At 43.5% G+C, this 20,386-nt stretch overlaps 1 protein-coding gene across 1 annotated transcript in view; it reads left to right on the top strand.

Moving 5' to 3' along the window:
* The window catches only part of efnb1 (ephrin-B1), a 63,213-nt gene extending 43,142 nt beyond the window's left edge, over positions 1-20,071 (top strand). Inside the window, exons 3-5 of the mRNA XM_058063106.2 lie at positions 7,092-7,184; positions 13,235-13,342; positions 17,247-20,071. Of these exons, the coding sequence (XP_057919089.2) occupies positions 7,092-7,184; positions 13,235-13,342; positions 17,247-17,641 (596 nt within the window). The 3' untranslated portion in view covers positions 17,642-20,071. The remainder of the gene's footprint in view (positions 1-7,091; positions 7,185-13,234; positions 13,343-17,246) is intronic.
* Positions 20,072-20,386: the final 315 nt, after the last annotated feature.

Genomic DNA, 20,386 nt, shown 5'->3' with positions numbered 1-20,386 from the left:
ACTAAGCTCGCCTCCCCTGAACTCCTCACTTCATCACCTCCTTTCAAATTTCCTTCATCGCCATATGCATGCACGCACACAGTCAGCCCTCCTCCGCCCTGCACACACACACACACACACGTGTACGCACACAAACACACACTCGCAGACAAGCACACTTCAGACAGATCAAGTCTCACTCGTCCCCGGCTTGCATACACTCTTGCTCAACAAAAAAAAAAGGAATCGCCACCTTCCTCCCCTCCGCTGATTTTCACCCAGCTCTCCTCTTTCTATCCATCTCCTCTCCTAACGCCCCCATCACCACACACCCCCCTCCCGCACCCTTCCAGTGCACCTCCTCCCACCCCATGCTATCCCATAGTGCTCTCTGCTGGGAGGATTTAGAGGTACCCTGTCGTTTTGGTAGCGGAGGAGCCTTTTTAAGTTCTTCCTGATCTTTTGGCTACTTGTGTGTGCATGCATGGGGACATGGGGTCTCAATGGGGTCTCAATGGGGTCTCAATGGGGTCTCAATGGGGTCTCAATGGGGTCTCAATGCTCTTGTTCCGGTGTGTGTATTTATTTATTTATTTATCCAATCAGGATACAATACAGTTGCACCCCCTCATGGTGTGTGTCAAAGCAACAGTAATATGCAGCACGGAGACGCCTATAAAAATGTTTTACATTGTCTGATTTTGGATCAATATTTGCAATAAAAATCACAGAAACTTCCCCTTTTTGGTTCAACGTGCCTCACACGTATGAAACATATTTCAAGTATAAAATGTATAGGTACTCACCACTAATGAATGATACTCTATGATGATTGGAGCCATTTTTACGTCTCATAGCAACGATGGTACATTCAAGGACCGCCGAAAAGGTGTGAAATCTCAAAGTGAGGTAAAAACATTTGTAAAAATGTAGGCTTTTTTTTAAACAGCAGTACATGTATGATGTATATTTTACCTGTATTTATAAATTATTACGGACTTAGAGGCCTGTTTTCTTAGAAAAATAATTTTTTGGCTTAATAATGTGTGAATTTGCGGGGCCGTGAATGCTGAATCGTGAAAGCGTTGGGATCCACATCCACACGACTGCTGCAAGCTTCCTGGGAACGTTTCTGATGTGTTGCATGTCCTGGTATTGAATATGTGATGTTTTTTTCCTCTCCCCTGCCAGCTTTCATTATAGTAAAGAAACACGATAATGAAGCATCGGCTCGGCTGTGCATTCTTAATTCATCTGAGCTGATATGAAAAGTCTGAATGAATTTTCCTTTCTGTGCTAAACCTTACGGAGGAAGCTATGAAGAGGAGGCTGGAGGTTGATTGCTGATCTCCATTTCTATTTCTAGGACAAAGAAGTGGAGGTCTGATAGGCTGGGACATCTATTTAGATCCATTTCATTCAGGCATAATCAGGCTTTGGCCCTGCCCTAATACTCAGGATTAGAAAAGGTTCAAAGTGCAAACATCCAGATCCTTAGTATTATTCCAGTCTGTCAACCTCACTCTCAACATCTTGTGCGTGCGTGCGTGTGTGTGTGTGTGTGTGTGTGTGTGCGTGCACGTACATGCTTGCATGCATGTCAGGGCTACAGGGGAGGGTTATCTCTGGAATCGTGCCCATAAACCTAATCTAACCCTCTCTGTGCTCATTCATGAGTGAAATATTTTGCGCAAATAGCCTCTCATTCCCTCCACCCCCGCTCCTTCTCTGCTTTGTGAGCATAAACAAAATGAGATGGAAATATTGCAGGTATGAGAAGTGGCCATTTGTGATGCGGTGTGTTGTTTAATGCCCAGCCACACTCCTGAGAGTGCCGTCTGCTTTGCCTGAAAATGGCTGTTTTGCTTTTATGCTAAGTGTGAATGATCAGATTGTGGCTTTACCTGGTTGTTTTTTTCCACCCACCAAAAAATACGACATAACTGTTGGCTACCCTGATGATGTGGTGCTTGCTTGGCTCATCTGAGTGGAAGTCTGAATGCCGTGCAGAGTAGTGGGTGATGGGGACGGAGGGGGGGGCAGTGTGTGAAAGGTAGCCAATGAATGTCACCTCTCATCCACTTTCTCATTAAACAACCTGTTCTCTGTCTGTCACATGGGCTGTATGTTTCCTCTCGTTCTGTGCTTTGGGCAGATACCGCACACACACACACACACACACACATGTATACCCACACAGACATATCTGCCTACTGCGGTATGGAAGCGAGCCCCATGGGCTGGACAGGAATAATAAGCAGCAGATGATTCATGATGGAGATAGGGAATGTATTCAGCAGGACCACCTGAGTGACCTCATTTAGCAGACCTGAGAATAAATATAGAGCAGCGCATCACACTCTGGCCTTAGCGGGTGGCGTTTGGGCCGGTCAGCACAGCATTTCTCACACATCTCCCACACTTGTGCTCGGAGTACCCGAGGGTGCAATCTCCCCACACCCACTCCAAATGTCTTGGTGGTATATGGATATAGTATATGCATGATAAGAGTTGCTGTTATGTCTATGCTATGGTGGCAATATGTAACTAACTCTCTGGGTATTTAATTAATAGACTTTCAGAGAACACATAGAAAATGATGAGGGGCTGGACTGGTAGTATTGTACACGATTGTGTGATCATTACACTTATTTTTACACACACAGAATAGTTAGTTCTGTCATAAATAAAGCTTTTGCTGGATGATAACTGTCCTGCAAATTATTGCAATTTTTTTTATTTTATTCATTATTTATTATTATTATTTTCTAATCATGTTTTCCATATAATATATACAATATAGACCATTTACCACGTTAATTTCTCAACACTAATAAGTAATAGTTACAGTATTTTGCTGTATTTTGATGATTTAAAACATTACCAATCGATTTCACTTCTGTCAATAACAGCATCATAGATACAGCGACAACACTTATAATGTACGCTGCGATGGCTGTATCTTCCAGCACAAGACGTGTGCTCCAGTCCAGAGCAAACAAACATCTTGTTGAGATCGTGTTAGTCCGCCCGGTAAAAATAGTTTTTCTTGTCAGCTGCTACAATAATAATATCTCTATAGCTTGGTTAATATAGAAGTCTGTTATGTAAATGTAAATTTGAGTTTTTTTTTTTTTTAGGGCGTTAGCATCAAAATATGTACTGTATTTCCCATGATGTCCATTGTTAGCTAGCTGATATTAAATTTGTAATATTACGCAAACCCGAGTTGGATCGTGCAATGATACAATCGTCAAATTTGCGTGAGTAAAAAAACATGAAAAGTTTTTGTCATTTTTCAAAATGTCAAAATCGGGGGAAGGGCCCCACAGCAGCAGTCACTGCTCGTTGAGAAGAGCGTTACGTGCTTTCACGCCGGCCTCCCACAGCCTCTTCACTAGATTTATAGCCTTTTTGACAAAGAGTATCTCAGGGAGTGTGATTATTCACCGCTATATTCCACAAAACTGATCCATCGTACTCCGTCCTCTTATTCTCTGGCAGACCAGATGTGTTATAATGTGTTTATGAGTGCGGGTTAACAGGTCGTCCGATTTCTTTTTGTGGCACGCAGAAACGAACCAATGTATGAGAAAATATGTTGTGCGTATCAGAACGGAAGGCTTTGTTCAATGGCAGCGTTTTGCCCTGTAAAGCTGTCTCTTGGCTCCAACGTGTACACTGCAGATATTTCCCATCATCAACATTTGGCACCTGGTTTCTCTTATGACTTCAGCAGCTGTAGATCTTTTGTTCTCCCACAAGTCGCTCTGCAGCCAAGCATCCACACCCACAAAGAAGGCCTTAAATCATACTTACAAAAACAGCACCGCTTTATTATAAAAAGCCTTGCATTTCTCCACGCGATGACCATTTCCGGCGCTGCCGCTAAAAGTTCTCTTTCCAATAAATCATTAGCACTAGCGGGCTACGACTTTCTTTGTTCATGGCTTCATCCCCTTGTGTTTTCATCTCCGTGGAGACGCACAGGAAGACCCAATTCCCTACTTTCCTCTTTCCAAAACACGACATGACCAACGGCCTGTTAATATCTGGAAATCCCGATTTGGATTAACATCAGTATGCCGGGATGAAATGAAAGAGTGGGCGAGGGTTAGACAGGGAGGAAAAAATGGAGTGAGAGGACGAGTAGATGGAGTGAGTGAGAGGCTTTCAGATGAAATGAAAAGCTGACAGCGTGTCCTTGTTGTGGAGTCGGGTTGGGGTGTTTGGGAGCCGTGGCTGGCAATCATCTTCTCCTGGGTGAACTCCTGACATGATCGATGTAAATACTCCGATATCTGACAGGTTCTAATGACAACACTGTGTTTAACAGTCAGCCACGGCTGTTTTTGTGTGCGCGCTCAACAGTTGTCTGTGCAGCCTGCTTCCGTCTTGAATAGTCCTCAAAAGAGTGTTTCACACGGAATAACATATACGGAAATATGGTTACATTTGGACACGCTTAATCAGATTATTTCCAGCAGCAGAGCTAAAGCCTTGAATTATTTGACGTTTGAAACGGCCCGAACACAAACAACATATAAAGTGATCATCTCTCTATAAATCCGGGCCGCCTCCAGCTGTTGGCCCAAACAGACGCCTCAAAGGGCAAAGCTATCATCGTGCCACATCAGTAAGGCTGGAGCCGCTCAGCCGGCCTGAAGGAATAGTTAATTTAGATGACAGACGCAAGTTAACACTGGGAAGATTTGCTCTCCCTGAGTGGATATAAAATTCAGAGCATGACGCTCAACTCTTAGTCAGATTATTCAAGTGCCTCTGAGCTCATTCTTCAAAGAACTCATTTTCGGGTAACTCGGCCCCGGAAATGTAAAAACGGTAAAGACGAGAAATTGGTTGGAAAATGGATGACTAAGGTTGGCGGCTGGGGGATCGTCTAGGACTTTGAGACCGTGTGGAGACCTAATAGTCTTTTGAATGTTCTCCTGACATGCGCTTGGCATGGCCTTAGAAGACTAACACACTCAGCACGTACTATGTACATCATTGTTCCTTTGCCTTTACATACGCTACCTTTGGCGTTTTAGACCCTGGAAAGGTAAAAACACTTACCTTGGGTCACATGTTCATGTTAGGGTCACGCTGCCATTATTTTTGCTTGATGGCTCGACCTAATTAAACATGGCTAATGGCTTTCAATACAATAACACCACTATTAGTTGTGAATAGTACTCAAACTCATTATCGTTATTGCACGACCAAAAAAACTCTGCTCAATGAATGCAAACAAATGCTTGGAAGCGATGTTGTTCAAGTAACGTCGTGTAATTCTCACAGCCCCATCCTCATTTTAAACTTTATTGCCTACCTTAACACACTAACAGTGGTGTTAAGGTCCAAAACGTAAACTTAGGCTAGAATGATGCATCAGTAATTCATGTATGTTGTGATATATTTATTACTGTGATATTTACTTGTAAATTATCTGCAAGTAATTAATTTGATTGAGTCTAAATTAAGTACAAATTTAATTTATATTAGTGAAGTATTGCATATATCAATATAAATTTCAATATTCACAGGCAACAAAAAAATTTGTTTTATTTTTTTCAATCTTTTTAGCAACTGAAACGTCCCAAAGTGAGGTATGCCGCACCAGAAAATGCTGGCAATCTTACATCTATCTCCCTTGCCCACGTCTACGTGTCTGCCTCCCTCCGTTCTGTTGTTTACAAGGCCGAATTTACTCCTTAAGTGATCTTATCTCCCAAATTACCACATACTCTGGCCACATTAACTAAATGTTATGGCTCTCCTCATAATTTAAAGCCTCAGTTGAGATCTGATAATGTAACATAATATTAGTGCAATGTATTTTTTTAATGGTCCTCCATTTTGCCAAAGTACAAAGCAGAAACTGCTCGGGGCAACAAAATGCCGACATTAATTATACTTCGGCATGACGAGGCATGAATCAACCAGATTAGTTTTTTTTTTGGAACGCAGCAGAGGATCCATTTGAACCTTATGTGAACACGAGTTAAAATGCCAGTGGAGGAGCGCTGCCATATGTATGGACGCTACATTTGGGTTTATGCATAGTAGAGTAGAAATCCATAATTTAGACACAATTACTGTCAGAGTCGTGTTTTAATTGCGCAAAATAATTAGTGTCATGATGTATTTGTGTATGCACCTCATGTAATTGGTGGATAAAGAAGAATTCCTTTTTTTCTGTTGACATTCTACCATCTGAAGTCATCAGGAAGATGGCCAGTGAGGTAGGAAGGAGGGAAGTGAAAGGGTAAAAAAATAAACGAGTTGGGCAAAATAAAAATGTAGCGACGGAAGCGGAAGAGAAACAAAAGCATTTGAGGGGAAGGGAGTATGTTGAAACAGCAGACTTAACGGAGATGGAGATCATTTGGGGAATTCCAAACTCGGAGCTGCCATCGCACATCACACACACACACACACACACACACACATACGCACACTCCGGCACACAAGCTACATTGTGCGTAGCCTCTCGGTGTTAAAATAGACAGCCAATTGTGTCACGGTGTGTGAAGTGAGTACGACATTAAATAAACAAGCCTACACCCGCAGCCCCTCACTCATGTCAGAGCAGAACAGACACTTTCAAAACAAACCAAGAAGCTGACACTCATAATCAACACCACTGGACACACACACACACACACACACACACACACACGTCCCATATGCAAATATTATTGGATGCATTTAGACGTCCGTGCTTACCAGCCAGTCATGGTGCATGACTCCGATCGAGGAGGCAGGACAGGCCGGCTGCTGTTTCCCAACACGCCAGTCGGACCGTACCCTTCAACTGGGCCCCCCCACGCCACCCATTCCACAGGCTCTAATGTTGTTCCATTCATTTGACTTCACCTTACCGTGTTAATGAGAGATACCGTAGAGAGGGGGCCGGTGCTTGATTGAGGGTGAGAACAGCTAATCACTGGAACAGCTAATCAGTGCTTGTCGTAAATATTGATTAGCTCTGTGTGTTATGGACATGCTCATTAACCAGTGCCGTCTTCTCTCCCCTTTCTCCTCCTTTTCTTTACCCTTGCCCCGCTATTCCTGCCTGCTCCTCGTCTCCCCGTCTTTCTCCCCGTCAGCAACCTCCAACGGCACAGTGGAGGGCCTGGAGAACCGGGAGGGGGGGGTGTGCAAGAGCCGAGCCATGAAAGTCATCATGAAAGTCGGGCAAGGTAAGCGTGTGCTCACCTCCAATGTAGAACACAATGCAGGGCTGTTGCCTTCCAGCCATGTTTCACTTTGCTGTGACATTTTCATTTATCCTCGTGTGTGTCAAGCGTGACTTTGCCTGTCGCCGGCCTCCAACAAGACTCTTATATTTTATCCTTTTTATTTATGTCATTTTACACACACTTGTCCGGCTGTGACGCACGCTCAATAGCTGATTTATCAGGCACAACGGGGTGCAACTAATAAAGTATAATACCACAGCCAGGATATGAATTCCACCATCATGGGGACAGCTAGAAATACAGTATATAAAGAAATAAAATATTTAATGGACAAATTACATTAATACATTTTTTTAAATCCCATTTTACACTGTTAGATCTAAGTAGAACTTCAAAATGTTAAAAAAAGAAATGTGAGTCGGTTGTTAAATAGACGCAAAAGTTGAAGACCACATTTTTTAAAAGCCAAAATCTTGGCAAAAATGTGGATTCAAAGTCATTTTCTGTTTGGTATTCACACCATCGTGATCTCTTGATGGCTGTCTGTCAAGACATGGGACGATTCTCCACCAAAATGGTCATTACTGGTTCCGAGAGCAGTCCTATAACCATCGGTCTATTGAACAATGGTGCTTCAAATTGTGCAGGGGCGTCAAATGGCAAATCGGAGAATCAAACCCAGGTTTTCCCGACATGCTAACCACTTGTACACCGTGCGGCTCTTATTATTTACATATTGACTACAATTAATAAATGTAGCCACATGCAGCACACCACCACAGCTTCAAAAAGTCTCCGGGGAAACCCTGGCCTTTCCCTGCTGCTCATTTTATCAACGTTTCTAAACATTTTGCTGTCCTTCTGAAGCATAATACCATCCATGTATCGGTGTTTGTCAAACAGAAAATCAGAAACCTGTTTATCAACCAGACAAACGTTGCATTTGTATGGAATTAGACTTCATTACACGAATGAACACACTTGTTGATACAAATTAAGATTTATGATTGTGTGCAAGTAAGCAAAATATCTAAATGGGAATGTCGCCTTTCCACCAGTACGTGCATCAGCATGATGAATAACGCAACAGAACATTTTCCACTAATTAGTAATTTACTAATGTTGACGTGTAGCTTGTGCAAAGACTGTAAAAATTATTTGAATGATTTAGCATCGGCTACAAATTAGACATGACTTGTAGAGATGCCGAAAAAACAAAATGGCCACAACGGCAGCGATGGAGCTAAGCTGGATTTGTGTAAAGTGGTCTGAAAGGTAAGCTGTGTTTATGTGGAAGTGGCCACCATAAGAACGCTAAAGATGCTGCAAGTCAGGAAGGGACTTTGTTTAGATATGTTTGGACACAACATTTGCGTTGCCGCATATTTGGCTTCGTAAGTGGCCTGATCTTGACAGGGTGCAGTACACAGATGTGGAACTCATGCATAAACAGCCGCCATCTTTATAACCCTCGTCCGATGGGAACATCTGCCCGCCATGATGATCTGATCCAGCCTTTCGAAAATGTGACTTTCATGTAAAACATCAACTGACAGAAGAAGCCGGAGTGTGTATTTGTGTGTATGTGTGTGTATGTGTGTGTTTGCAAATTGATATTTGAATGCTGGCTCGCAGGATGAGAGCAGCGTATCCTGGCAGTCGATTGGAAAATAGAAACTAACGAGCTGCTGATCTTAGCAAGGTCGGAGTGGGAGCAAATTCAGCCGATACAGTGAAAAAATAATTTCACAAACAAGCAGCCGGTGCATTATTCTTCCATGTAGGTCACTTGAAGCCGTCCCGCAGCCTGAGATCTCACCAGCAAATGACAACACAGCTGCAAGAGTGCAGGCGAGCTTCAGCTTTTAAGGCTTTAAGGCGAGGGGGAAAACAAATCCTTGAACTTAATGGAAGTTGAATGCAAACATCTGACTCAAGCAAAGTTCTAGGAAACTTCTTCGCGGCACAAGTGGGCTCATATCGCTCCCGGCTGTTCCTCAACTTCGACAAGAGTCTGCGCTTATTTCCCAAAATGGTCTGAAGCGCTCTGTCACTCACAATCACTGTGCCCTAAAAACCTCATTAGAAAAGATGCAGTCGGTCGAGCTGCCGCAACTTTTATTTTTCTTTATACAGTACGTCGATGCAACCTAGATACTACTTCCACGGTATTCTACTTTGAGTTGCGCGTGTATATGATGAATTAGAACTAGACGTGATATATTGTACAGTTGTGCAGGGTCGTGCTGATTTTTGATTTTTAGTCTTAATCCACATGCCTTAAAGTACTGCATAATGGATCATGAGCATCCGCTCCCATGCAATGGACTATTCCATTTCACGGCAGATGATTCCAAAAGATGGGAGTGAAACAAAGTTGACGCAGAGTGGAATGAGGAAGTGTAGAAGTTTTTTGTTTTTTCTTAATCTAAACTACTGAAGGTAGAATGGGCTGATTTTAGGGACGATTCAGAGGGTGAGGCTTTTCATCATAAAGATACTTGGGAGTATTAGTATTAGTATTAGTACTATATTAAATGTTGCTTATCAATTACAGTTGATATGATCCACTTAGCTTAGGTGTTAATTAGGATCAAGCCGGATACTCGTTATCAAACAAGTCAACATCCGTATCTGTGTTTAAAGACCGTGCTCATTATGTATTCACTCTTCACGCTCTGTGATTGGCCAGTCACACGCAACACACAACGCAGCTCAGCATTCATGCTTCAGCATTCATGCTTCAGCATCCGGCTGGTGTTGCGTTGGTCACACTGACTCCACCTTATTAGGTTTTCTTCAGCTCGCCTCTATTTGGGTTTGTATCAAAAGGATGTAAAGGATGGCAAATGCCGAAATGCGCCACTGATTCTTTGTTAAATCATGAAAAAAACCTTGGTGGGCTGTGCATTGGACACCCACTTTAATATGCCAGTACCCATTAGGAATAGCCATGTGGATAATTTTGCAGCTCTGTAACCTTTAATTGTTTAATACAGAAGGAAAGTTAGGCAGGCACCCCCCCCCCCCCCCCCCCCCCCCCTCCCCGTGGCTTCAATAAACTTGGTTGCCCTGCAGCCAATTCCTGCTGTGTGGTCTGACATGCTCATTAAGCACTGGGATAATGCACTTTCAGTCTGGGTCGTCTTCTTTACTGGAGATGTCAGACTGTAAGTCTAACCCACTTCCTCCGCCGTGCATTTGGATGTGGCGTGACAATGTTTCACATTCATAAACACACACTCTGAAATGTCACAGATACGCATGTAAAGGAACAATTTGGAATATGCCAGCCGTCTTTGCACATCCTATGCAAATCTTTAATTAAGACCATTATTACAGTGGCTCATTTGCAATTTAGCATTCACAGGCACGCATGTTTGAAGATTTGGGGTAAAAATAATTTCTCTTTCTCTTGATCTCATTTGCCATAAGACAGTAATAATTCATTAATACATGATTTAAGACGTAAACCTGGATTGTGTCGCATGTGAACAATGGCAAAGAGTTGGGAGACCTCCACGAAAAGCAGAGAACATCTGTACATTTGTTTATATATCAATAATCCAATGGGGAGTATCATTTAACGATCATATAGCATAGCAATAAGCTCAATGATATATGGAGCCAAATGGCAACAAACACAATATTACAGTATAAAAATAGATACGGACTGAAATGTTTGCCATAAAAACACATCAATAAAAGCACACCCACGCATACATAAAGTGAATAAAGTTGTGTAGTAGTAAATAATGTGTTCCCATGAGTATTTTGTGTTAAATCCTATACAATTTAAGCCTGTTATTATGCAGTGTTATCACTGCTGGATGGTAAAGGAAAAGGAAAAAAGCTACCGTAGCAAACTCCCCCAACATACTGTCGTGGAAATGCTATTTTTTGACAGAATTTTGGTTGTGGTTCGGGTTAAAGCATCTAATTTTAATAAAAGAACCCAAAATACTGCTATTTCCTTGTAATTACAAAGCATCTCCTACTTTTACAAAATCCTACTTTATTCAGCAGAGATTAGGCTCCACCAAATCATAACAAGAGCAATGTCAGCGCTTTTGATATGAGCCGGGGTTTGAACCACACTTCTATTTTTAAAGAAAGCCAACCCAAAGTAAAAAAAAAAAAAAAAAAAAAAATCTGTCCTCTTCACAGGAAGTAAGAAGCTGGCTGACTTGGGGCGGGGCAGGCGTCTGGTTCCACCGGTTGACGGTGAATTTATGACCTTTGTGTCATCTGTAGTTTGTATTTTGTTATATAATCCAATAGAAGTCAGCCTCCAAAATGGTGGGCCGTGCTTGGCTGCGACCCCAGATGTCATTGCGTTTAATCCACATTCCCTCTGTCTCCGCGGTCCAATGCCAACACTTCCTGGAGCCAAATCCCCGAACTCTCGCATATGTCCTCCCCTCTTCTTGTTGCACTTTGCCGTATGGGTGACCTGCATGGCGGCGACCCGTCACGTTGTCCGATGTGGGGATTGTTTTCATGTGGGCCAAATGACCGTGAAGCCGGGAATGATTTACCCTCTCACGTCATTTCTCCTGAAATGTTTTGTGTGACTGTTGTGTTTTGAGGAAGAGGGAGTTGCCAGGATTTGGTACATCCATTGTTGCCAGGCGCATGCCTTCATACGCTATTCTCGTTAGGAACATGTTGACTCACCTCCGTCGGTGCAACTCATCCCCTATCGCTTTCTCCCTCCTTCCGTCGCCTCTGCAGCTCCATCATTGTCTCCCTCACCCCCTCAGCGCCGTCTCCTCTCCTTCTGGCGGCTTGGCACTTCTGAGGTAGTCGCTTTCTTCAGAGCGAAGGGAAATGTCAACGATACACACGGAAAAATGGGTCAGAACGTTAGAACGCGGGCTGCACATGCTCAGTGGGCGACAAACAGTAAATCAGATCACTGTGTCCTCCTCGTATCCGACGTGATGTGCAAATGTTTCCGCCTCTTACCGCTGTCTTTTCTCTTCAATTATTGACACTGCTGCACAGCTCACGGCTGTGCGCACGAGTGCTGCACTCGTAGTGAAGTAGCGGCCTGGGCATTAGAAGACAAATGTGTTAATAGTGTGATTGTGTTTAATGGATGCTCAAGAAAAAAGAATGCAAGCTGCTGTTATTCCTCCTTTTTTTTCCACTTCCCACACACTAGTCATTAGCCTTTGTAGGTCAAACTGAGTCAGACTGAAAGTACACTCGTGCAAAAGCTGCCATGAGGGACGTGGATGTGAATTGCCTGCTCACACATCCCCCCCGAGCGGGCCCGGGGCGCATGCAGATAAAGGCCACATAGTCCAAGCATCAGATACCGTGGCGAGGAACCTGCGCGACCGGCCTCGGTAATGGTTTCTAACCGTCCTCCGTCTTCCCAAAAAAACCCACCGCCGACCCACCGGTGCTCACCGCACAAAGACTTCAAAGTGCGTGTGCTGAAATCACTACAGACAGACTGATAAACTATCTGTTTCCCTCAGCGACCCCCTCCTCTTCCTCGTCTCCCGCTCCTCTTCCTGCCCTCCTGTCCTCTCCTCTTCAGAAGTGTGCCTCTTTTCAGGCAGAGTTAAAGCCCGTGCAATAAATAAGACATATTATGGCCTTTTAACATGATGAATAATGTAAAGCAATAAAAAGTTAATATATAACGACTTCACCCTCATTCTGCCATGCCTAAGTGTATTGTAAGTAGAACCTAGCCTCGTGCTTACGTGTGTTTACCCGTGTGTGCGCGCCGCGAATGTCTCCGTGTTAGAAATGCCTGTCGTGGTGGATGTGAGCTCATTTTTTACGACAGGACAGCCGTTCTGCTGTGTTTCACAGACGCTCGCTAGCTCATCCTTCCTCTTTTTTTGTTCTTTCATCGTCACTTCTAAGACGCGCTCAAAACATCTGCAAAGATAACCTTGTCTGGGCATGAAAGATATATCAAAAGATAACAAAAACTATTTTATTCTGTTGCAGACGACCGCGTCATTGTTATTCAGCATATGTGCCTTGCCACAGACTGACTTTCTGACTGTTTCTTTTGTTTCTCCCAGTCCCAAATGCGGCGGTGCCAGAGGATCCAGAGGATAACGCCATACCAGAGTCAAGTCCTAATCCGCCAGACCAGGATCGAGTGGGACCTGAGATGCCTGGAAACCCTGGTAAGCACACGCTCCTTTATATATTAAATGCTGTTAAATTATACAAATATATCATTAAGATTAACATGGAATCACAGCCTTCAGGGTACTTCTTAATAAATCACATTTTATTCAAAAGACACAAAAATACTGTATGTAGTCTGAATATGTACATATTCGCTCATATGCATTTCCGATGCCGTTGGCAGTTTGAGGTCACTGATGTCATTATTTTGCAGCTAAAATCTAAAAGCTTTAATCTACACAGAGAAGAGGTCTTTTTGCTACATCGCATAATCTAATCCAATAATTGTTTTTCATATTTTACCCTAAGATGATATTTAGTGCTGAGTTTTGTGTGACACCTCCCAACTATATGCTTTTTATTGCCGTTGTTTAAAACTGCACTGCATCTGACTGAGTGCTGTATCTACTGATTTATTATACATTCATTGCAGCCCACCACAAATACATTTGGACCGCCACAAATACATTTGGCGCAACCTGTTTACAGAAAAGTGTATTTTGTTTAAAAAAAAAAAGATTTTGCAAATGGCCTGTTATCCAAATTCCCGGATTATCAACCCCCCACCCGACCAATGAACCACTGCCACAAATGGATTGCACATGCACTAAGTGAACTTCCGCCATGTAGGATAGAAAACCTGTTAACAACCTTCTTAGATGGCTTTAACATTTTTAGAGCCCTCCACACATGAAATAGCACCCCTATAGTCATCTGGTATTACCCAATATGGAAGATATAATAACAGAAAATAAGCTATTTAAGACATAAGAAAACTCATGCTTGTGTGTGTTGCTGTAAATGTGTTCCGGCGCTAGGAGCGGACAGGAAGTGATGTTGGGGGTTCCTAATTGAGTTTTACCTCGGTGTGGGTTACAGCCCACGTTAGGGATTACTGTGCCTGTTATGAGATAATACAAATCTGCAATAAAAGCCTGTTGTTTCGGTGACCAAGTCTGGTGCTTGTGTGTCTCACTGAAAATTACTGACACTGAGTGACCAGTGGAGAAAACCGCATTTCAGTTGACCCATTATTTGTAATTTAGTTCATTTAGTCATTATATGCATGAAAATGCTTACTTTAGGTAAAAAAGTATGTATAATTTGCTTAAATGTGTAATAAAAAAAACTTGTATTACTCGTATTAAACCACAAAACAGTTATGATTTATGAATGAATGTAATTCTGAACAACCACGATTGATTGAAGCCGCAACATTGGACCAGCAAAGTAGAGAAGGATGACAGTATATCATATTTGGATATCTCATTATCTTTACAACAGAAACAAGAGCTGTCTAAAATGTCCTGTAATTATTCTATACATCTTTAATTAGAAGTGTAATTAAAACCAGACTCTGGGTGAGTTAAAGCAGTTGTTTGTGTCTCCTCCATTCCCCTCAAGCCCTTCTTGTTGGCTGTTTTCACCAGCCCTTTTCATCGGATGTTTCCCTTTCAAGATCACTTCCCCGACTAACTTGGAGACTTATTCCGCCACTTTGAATGGCCAAAAGAGTATTCCAAGTACAGACTGTTCCGTCTGGCCTAACGTGATAAGCCACCTCCATTCAATAATTGCTTATTTGACATTAGCTGCTCTATAAAAAGATTTGCTAATATCCCTTTCTCCATATACCCGGGCTTTTACCTGTCTACCGCTGTTAGATCAGTGATTATGTCAAGTGAACAGGTGAAAGGTGGAATGAAGGAAGTGTCACTGCAGCTTGAGGAGTTGATATTTCTGGAATGAAATTTCTGACAGCCTCTTTCCAGCGTTGCCATGTGCAGAATGTATGAAATTCCTCACGCCTCTGATTGCACAGATAAGGCGAGGGATGGTAGCTTTCAGTCATGTCATTTACTTGTCATTAGCTTTAAGGCACAGCAATCGGCTTCTCTTCCAACGGTTAAGTGCAGAGCGGTCAGTGGAGTGTGCAGACAGAGTCATTATGTAGGATGGCAATCTGCGGGGTTATCTCTGGAGAGGCTCCTCTGTGCATGTTGTGGAGCGGCGGCTCGTGGACAGTAAAGAGGTGGTGCTAATGGTAATGGGCTGGGGGGTGGGGGTGGTGGGGGGGGGGCTTTGGCAGCAGCTGCATGCATGCATGGAAAAGAGATTTGCTTCTCAGATTTCAGTCACCGGAGGAGCCAATCATTCTTTCTACTGTCCGGTAACAACCCCTCCATTTGCTCCTTTCTTCCTCCCCACCGCAAACACACCTGTTAAAATAACTACTTGATACACATCGGATGTTTCCATGTCCTTTCCAATTTGTCACGATTGTTCCTGTTTATCGAAGACCGAAAATCAATTCCAAATCTATTTTGACAACCAACAATGTCTGACTTAGTTAAAATATCACAACAATGTAACATTAATAAATGCTATTTTATATTAATGTATAACCCGCAAAGCATGCTGGTTAACTTCCTTTTGGGGAAGTGTGTGAGCTTCCCAGAATGCCTTGCGGGTTATAAATTTGTGTAAAATACAATTGTTTTTCATGTTTTTTTTAAAAAAAAGAAACCTTTAGAATGGCCCGCAGAAGTGGGTCGGGACTTGAACATTTCTACTGAGGTAGCAGCTCTACTATCAGCAGGTTGCGTTGTGTTATTTGTTCCTCGTTTGTTATTTTTGGTTGCACATCAGCAGTGAGGCATTTGGGTTGATAGTTTTTGATGTGTGAGCCGCTTTATCAATGTTGCACAAATGAGATGTGCTGTTTACCAATAAATGGGCCAATAATAGAAATTATAAGCACAACACTTTCCCACAAATAAAAAAAAAAAATCAAAAATAACGTTTCTTGAACTCTATCAAGTGAAATGCAGGGGTTGTTGCTTATTATTATGCAAACGGATAGCGTTCAGTGAATTTTTGAATATTTACTACTATTTACTATTTTTTTAACCACCAAAAAATATGTATTTTTTTTATCCCCCAAATCCTTTTTTTCTAGATATAATAAACTATTATTGGACAATAATACTTTTTTGAATATCTGCCAAAATTGCTGCCCTGCATTGTACAACTTGTAGATCAGCCATCATGACCGCGGTCCAGATACGGACCCAGTGATGGTCGTTTACAGACCTGTGACAAATTCAAGTGAATGGGAAATATAATAATAACATCTAATTATCCTCGCCGTCTGATCGCAGCTGCAGTTTGCGGGTGTAATTACTTCAGCTATTACGGTTACGCGACAGCAAACACGGTGACGTCACTTAAAATGAGCCGTGGAAATTTTTCCTTACTTGTCGAGAAGTCAATGAGAGAACCATGACTGACTCAAACGTAAGAAACTTTTTTGTAAAAATTGAACATTTAAAAGAGAATGGATTAGCCAATAGATGTTTATTCTTCCAGAATCCTTTGCCAAACCGCTGACACCACATTCCCTGACAATACACATGCCATTCCAGGGGGAAGTATCCACCCATGTCAGATGTGAGAGCGTGGAAAATAACCGTACTTAGAGCCCAGAATGAGTGTCTGAGGACTGTTGGGATTTGGGGGCAAAAAAAATTTCATCTTGGTCTTAAAAAGCATCTTTTTGTGGCAGTTCATTCATTCATTTATGCTCACGGGGGTGCCGGAGCCTATCCCAGCTGTCTTTGGGCGAGAGGCGGGGTACACCCTGGACTGGTCGCCAGCCAATCACAATCATTCACATTCATACCTATGGACAATTTGGAGTCACCAATTAACCTAGCATGTTTTTGGAATGTGGGAGGAAACCGGAGTACCCGGAGGGTATTGAACTCCGAGGGTGGAATTGAACTCGGGTCTCCTAGCTGTGTGGCCTGCGTGCTAACCACTCCGTGCAGCCAGTTTAGAACCCGTATTTCTTCATTTATGGATATATATTTACTGACTGTTCATAACTTCTTCCTTCAGACACCATAAACCAGGACCAGTCCGGTTCTTCTGCCAACTCGGACGGCATCCTGGGCTCCAAAGTGGCCGTGTTCTCCGCCATCGGAGCGGGCTGCATCATCTTCCTGTTGCTCATCCTCCTCCTGGTCATTCTGCTCATCAAGATGCGTAAGCGGGCCAGGAAAAACAGCCACTCGCAGCCCCGCCCCTCGGCACTGTCACTCAGCACGTTGTCCAATCCCAAGCTGCCCGGGGGCACTGCTGGCACGGAGCCCAGTGACATCATCATTCCGCTGCGGACAGAGAACAACTACTGCCCTCACTATGAGAAGGTGAGCGGCGACTATGGCCACCCGGTCTACATAGTCCAGGAGATGCCCCCGCAGAGCCCCGCCAACATCTACTACAAAGTCTGACACTCAGCCGCCCGCAGGAGAGCCTGATTTATGTTCTTGGGAGGAACTCTTTGCTTCGCTTTTGGGGACTCGATGGTTCCTTCGAGCCCGTCTTATTTCTACCACCTGCTGCACAAATCTGGAGAGACGCGCACAGATCAGAAACCGATGAGAAAGATTTATTCTGGCTTGTTTGGAAATCCCACCCTTCCTTCCTCCTCCCTTCGCCTCCCAGTATGTCTCCCCGCTGTGCTCTGATGAAGGGGGGTCGGGGGTCGGGGGTCAGGGTTGGCGCAAACCAAAAGACGGAACTTCCTGGTTTGCTGTGCCCTTTTCGGACCAGATCCACGGTAACCCCAACTGGCTCTCAAACCCTGCACACTAGCCAAGAACTGTCTGTGCTGCACGTATGTAATACGTGTGTGTGTGTGCGTGCGCACGCTCGTGCACTTGTGTGTCAGTGGGGTGTCAGCTTCATGCCGGGCCGGGGACTCTCCAGATAGCTCAGGTATCAGACACAGTGTGTGACATATTGTGTTCCTCTCCCTTCGCACCTCGGATATTTGCCTTACTATTTTTGATGGAGGACTTCCTCCACCCTGATTCAGTTCACAAAGCAGTTGTATTTTGTTAGACCTTTCTTACAAGTGCACAATGTATAGAGTTGAATAGATGATCATCATTATTATTATTATTATTATTATTATTACTCATCTCTCCACTCATGTCATCCATTACTGTGGAAACCTGGACTGTTATTAATATGAAAGCGTGTTTTCCCGTAATACTCCGTGATGAACTTTGCCATTACTGTGGTATTTATGACCGACTTATGCGTATGTTAGGTGAATGTGTGTGCGTGTGCGTGCGTGCCCAGACCTTGCACCGCGTAGGACTTATTTGCTCGGGGGGGTTGAGAACAGTGAGTTACTGTATTGGTAGCGTCAAAAACAAACTGACAGACAAAATCCCCTCTGGCATTCCTGGTTCTGTTTGACGATGTCATCATTTGTGATTCAGCGGCTTTGAAAGGCTGCAGACATGTTGAAATGTGTTTGGAGAGAAATGGAGTTTTGGGTAGCAGGGCAGGTCGGCCCACATCGTCGGGCTATCCTATATCCTATATCGAATGGCAAAGCACAGATGGGATACAGTATTGTTCGATGCCAATTGGCTGCCATCTGTTGATGAGTCAGCGGAGTTCACACTATTATGTGCCATCTTCATGCCCACATTCACCAGCCGGGAGGAGAAAATGTTCCTGTGAGTCGTGAGGGAGACGGTTACGCTTTAGGTAGTTTCGTTTTCCCAGTTGTGGTGTGAATCGGGAAGAAAAAACAGTGAAGGCGTCGAGCCTGCGAGGACGCTACAGCTCACTTATCAGCAGCACCAGGAGCTCGGATGCGTGCGTGCACCGCAGAAGGTGTCAAGGTTGAGGCGGTGCACGTTTTAATTGCTTTTATTTCAACGTGTGTGAATGCTTTCGTGGTCCGGCAGACCTGTTTCGGAACAGGAAATAGGTGCTGCCAAGGTAAGGAGGAGTCTTGCCTAATGATGTGTGAGAGAAGAGGACGGCCATTCCTCAGCGTGCAAGCTGACGCGCACACACGTGCACACGCGCACACATTAAGACTGACAGGTCCAGGTTGATCTCCGGGTCAGACTGCCGCTTGGTGTTTACTCACCTATCATCTGCAGACACATCCATGGATGTTAGCTGCTGAGTTAAAAGGCAGCCCGGGCCGGAGGAGCTCGGGAAAGACTCTTCTGTGTCGTTAACCTCGGAGTTAACAACCTAAGCAGCTGCTTGGGCTTTTTGTGGTCCTGTGTTTTAACTCAGCATGCAGCCCTCAGCGTTGCTCTGCGAAACACATCCGCATCAAATATTTTGCTTTGGGATCAGCGTGCCCCCACCTTCACCAGCCAAGGGAGCCATTACCACGTCACCACAAAACCATATCTCATTTTCATCCATTCTTCTGACCACTTATTCAAATTTGGGAGAAACCGTAAAAGAGAAATGTAAATATATGCATAGAGCCCAGTTTAAGATGTAACGTCACCCCAACACTGCTTATAAGTACAAAAAAAAGAAATAAAATTAGGATTTTGTAATGGAGGATATTTGTAAATAGCTGTCTTTTTCAAGTGTTTTGTATGAATCCTTCCCGTCTCTGTTTGCAATATCTTTCTATCTTTGTTTCTTTTCAAATCAAAGCTATTCTTGCAACAGAGCTGTCTTTTCTTTGCAGCGTCCAGTATTCTTTTTCTTACCGCAAGTGTTGCAAAAACTGGGGTTGAGAGTTTTGACGTAGCCATTCAACGTGCGTACGTGGAGATCGAAAAGGAGACGTCATTCATCCCCGTGTTGGAAACGGCACTTAGAGCCTGCAAATGAATTTTGAAATATGAGTTACCGACGCTCTCGCCTCCATGATGAGTTGGAACGGGACGGTTCATCTTTTGTCAGTTTTAATAAGTGCACACACACACACACACACACGGGTGCCATGTATGACACCAATTCATCATCGGTTTCCACCACTCATTATCTCCTTTGTTTTACTTGCTGCCATCCTTTAACTTTAGCACACGGATGTTGCTCGCCACGAGCCTGGCTATTGGCTGATTTCTGCTATTGTTCAAAGCCACAGTATTATTATTTTTTTTTTCAATGTGCATGTGTACGCAAAACCTGTTGAAATTGTTTCCCTGTGTTTGAATCATAACTGTCACCTTTTTGTTATTTTGATTTTGTTTTATTTT

Source organism: Doryrhamphus excisus, linkage group LG22 (genome assembly GCF_037039965.1).
Source record: "Doryrhamphus excisus strain RoL-2023G ecotype Guam linkage group LG22, RoL_Dexc_Guam_v1.1, whole genome shotgun sequence".
Classification (NCBI taxonomy): domain Eukaryota; kingdom Metazoa; phylum Chordata; class Actinopteri; order Syngnathiformes; family Syngnathidae; genus Doryrhamphus; species Doryrhamphus excisus.
The sequence above is the reverse complement of the archived record's forward strand: the minus strand, read 5'-3'. Positions and strand labels throughout refer to the sequence as shown.